General features: G+C 38.3%; 1 protein-coding gene across 1 annotated transcript; it reads right to left on the minus strand.

The window, feature by feature from the left end:
* Window positions 1-288: 288 nt before the first annotated feature.
* Window positions 289-687, minus strand: LOC139900659 (uncharacterized). Its single transcript, XM_071883421.1, has 2 exons — window positions 530-687; window positions 289-439 (listed from the first exon to the last, which is right to left on the minus strand). Exons 1-2 carry the CDS (start codon window positions 685-687, stop codon window positions 289-291), a joined length of 309 nt encoding a protein of 102 aa, XP_071739522.1.
* Window positions 688-2,552: the final 1,865 nt, after the last annotated feature.

A 2,552-nucleotide genomic window follows, 5' to 3' on the forward strand; every position in this document is an offset into this window, starting at 1 on the left:
CATTTTCTCCCTTTCTCCCCCTCAAAAATGTGATGTACAGTCAAGTAAATCAGCATTTTTATCTTTCCACAAAAAAATTAGAAACTCCCCCTTGAATCAAGATATCAATCAGTTACCTCCCCCTATCGTAGTTATTGAAAAGTAAACCCATGGAGTTATCAAAGAATCTTAAAGCTCCCCCTAGAAAGATAATATCTAAAGCATTGAAGTTCAGCTGTTCCCCCTAGAAAGTATATACTCCCCCTAAACACAAGATCCCAGGTATAAGTACTAAATGTATTAAGGAAATTAAGGACTATACTCCACCATGCCTCTCTGTTGAATCAAGAACTTTAGCCTAACCTCATCCAAAGGTTTGGCGAACATGTCGGCTAATTGTACTTTTGTAGGCACAAAGTATAATTCTATGTGCTTGGTGTTAGAGTGTTGGACCTGGTTGCTAGTAATTGCAAATACACATTATGAATCATAGTATATTGGGGTCTTAGTAATCTTAAAACCATAGTCTAGTAGTTGAGTTTGTATCCACAAAACTTGAGAATAACAGTGAGCTGCAGTAATGTACTCAGACTCAACTATTGACAATGAAACACAGTTTTGTTTCTTGGATGACCAACCAACTAATCTATTCCCCAACTTCTGAATTGATCCATATGTGCTTTTTTTTATCAACATGACAACCACCATGTTCTACATCCTATAAGCAGTGAGATTGAAATCAGATCCATGAGGATACCAGATTCCAAGGTTAGGTGTACCTTTAAGGTATTGGAAAAATTCTAACCACCGCTTTGGAGTGTGATTTCTTAGGGTTGGATTGAAATCGAGCGCAAATAGTTATAGCAAGTTTAATGTCTGGTTAATTGCAGTCAAGTACCTAAGTGAACCAACCATGCTTCGCTAAAGAGTTATATCAAAGGGTTCCCCATTTTCATCAGCATTTAACAAAGTCCTCATTGGGGTTGACATTGATCTCAAACCAGTCATTTTAAAACGTTTTAGCATATCGTTGATATATTTTGTCTGACTGACAAAAATGTCATTTGGTAATTTTTTGACTTGTAAGCCCAAGAAGAAATTGAGCTGGTCGAGCAGGCTCATTTTGAATTTGTTGGCCATAAGGTCACCAAATTCTTTGCATAGGGTCGGGGACGTGGAACCAAAAATAATATCATCAATGTAAATTTGAACCAAAAGGATGTGACCGTAGTTTTTACGGATGAAGAGTGTTGTATAAGTTGTTCCATGAGAGAAGCCATTTTCCAACAGATACTTTGTCAATGTCTCGTACCATGCACGCCGTGCTTGCTTTAGACTGTACAAAGTTTTCTCCAAGTAGTAAACGTGGTTCGGATGAATATGATCGACAAAGCCTTCTGGTAGATCAACGTAAACTTCCTCTTGAAGATTACCATTCAAAAAAGTATTTTTGACATTCATTTGAAACATCGTGGACTTCATATGAGAAGCATAAGCAAGAAACAGACGAATAGCCTCAATCCTTACAACCAGAGCAAATGTCTCATCGTAGTCAATACCCTCTCGTTGTCGGTATCCTTTAGCCATAAGACGTGCCTTTTTTCTGACCAAAACCCCATCAGATTCTTTTTTGTTCTTGAAAATCCACTTAACCCCGACTGGTCATTGACCCGTTGGTCTTGGAACTAGCCGCCATACTTTCAAGCATTAAAATTGACCTATCACTTCTTACAGAGCTATCACCCAGTTTGGATCCAGTAAAGCTTGAGCAATCAAAGTTGGTTCAATCTTACTAAGAAAGGCAGTATACAAACACATGTTCCGACTAGCCCTTCTAGTTGTGATTGGTGCAGTAGCATCACCAATGATAAGATCAATCGAGTGACTTTTAGTCCATAGGTTGGTATGTGAAAGAGGTTTAGGATTAGTAGTATCAAATGAAACATCAACCATTGTTGAAGTTGATCCATGATCCTCTTGTTCTGATGTAACATTGTCTAAAGGGTCTGTTTGAGTTTCTAGAGAAACAACTGGAATAGAATCAAGTGATGCATCTTGAACCGGATCAAGATTAACATCAGGAGGTGGGAGGGAGGATGAAGAAGCAACGCATGAATCAGTTGTTGTTGTATCTTCATTATAGAGACTAGGTTGTGTCTCCATGGTTATTGATAAAGTTGGTGTATCCGTTACGGCATGAACATCCGAGTTCCGTGGAGGAGAGTAAAGAGTATCAAACAAGATATCCGGTTCCTCTGTAGTTACCGTAGGAACACCCTTCGAGAAAATTGAGTTACGTGCTGAAGAAGTAGCAGCTAGGTTCGAATCGGGTTTTGAACTGAGTTGTTCAAAATCCATTCCAGATAAATCATCAAAACGAACATTAATACTTTCATTTATCGTCCTTATTCTTTGTGATGAACATGATAAGCAACTTTGTTTGATGAGTATCCGAGACATATGGCCTGATCGCCATGAGCATCAAACTTTATGAGGCTGTCAAAGTCGTTAAGAACATATCATATACAACTAAATACACAGAAATATTTAACGTTCGGGCGTCTACCATATAA

This window comes from Rutidosis leptorrhynchoides, chromosome 3, assembly GCF_046630445.1.
Source record: "Rutidosis leptorrhynchoides isolate AG116_Rl617_1_P2 chromosome 3, CSIRO_AGI_Rlap_v1, whole genome shotgun sequence".
NCBI classification, from domain to species: Eukaryota; Viridiplantae; Streptophyta; class Magnoliopsida; order Asterales; family Asteraceae; genus Rutidosis; species Rutidosis leptorrhynchoides.

Coding starts and splice junctions, on each gene's coding strand:
- LOC139900659 (XM_071883421.1), bottom strand. CDS start 687: ATGGTGGTTGTCATGTTGATAAAAAAAAGCACATATGGATCAATTCAG. Junction 440..529: donor CACTGTTATTCTCAAGTTTT/GTGGATACAAAC, acceptor TGCAATTACTAG/CAACCAGGTCCAACACTCTA.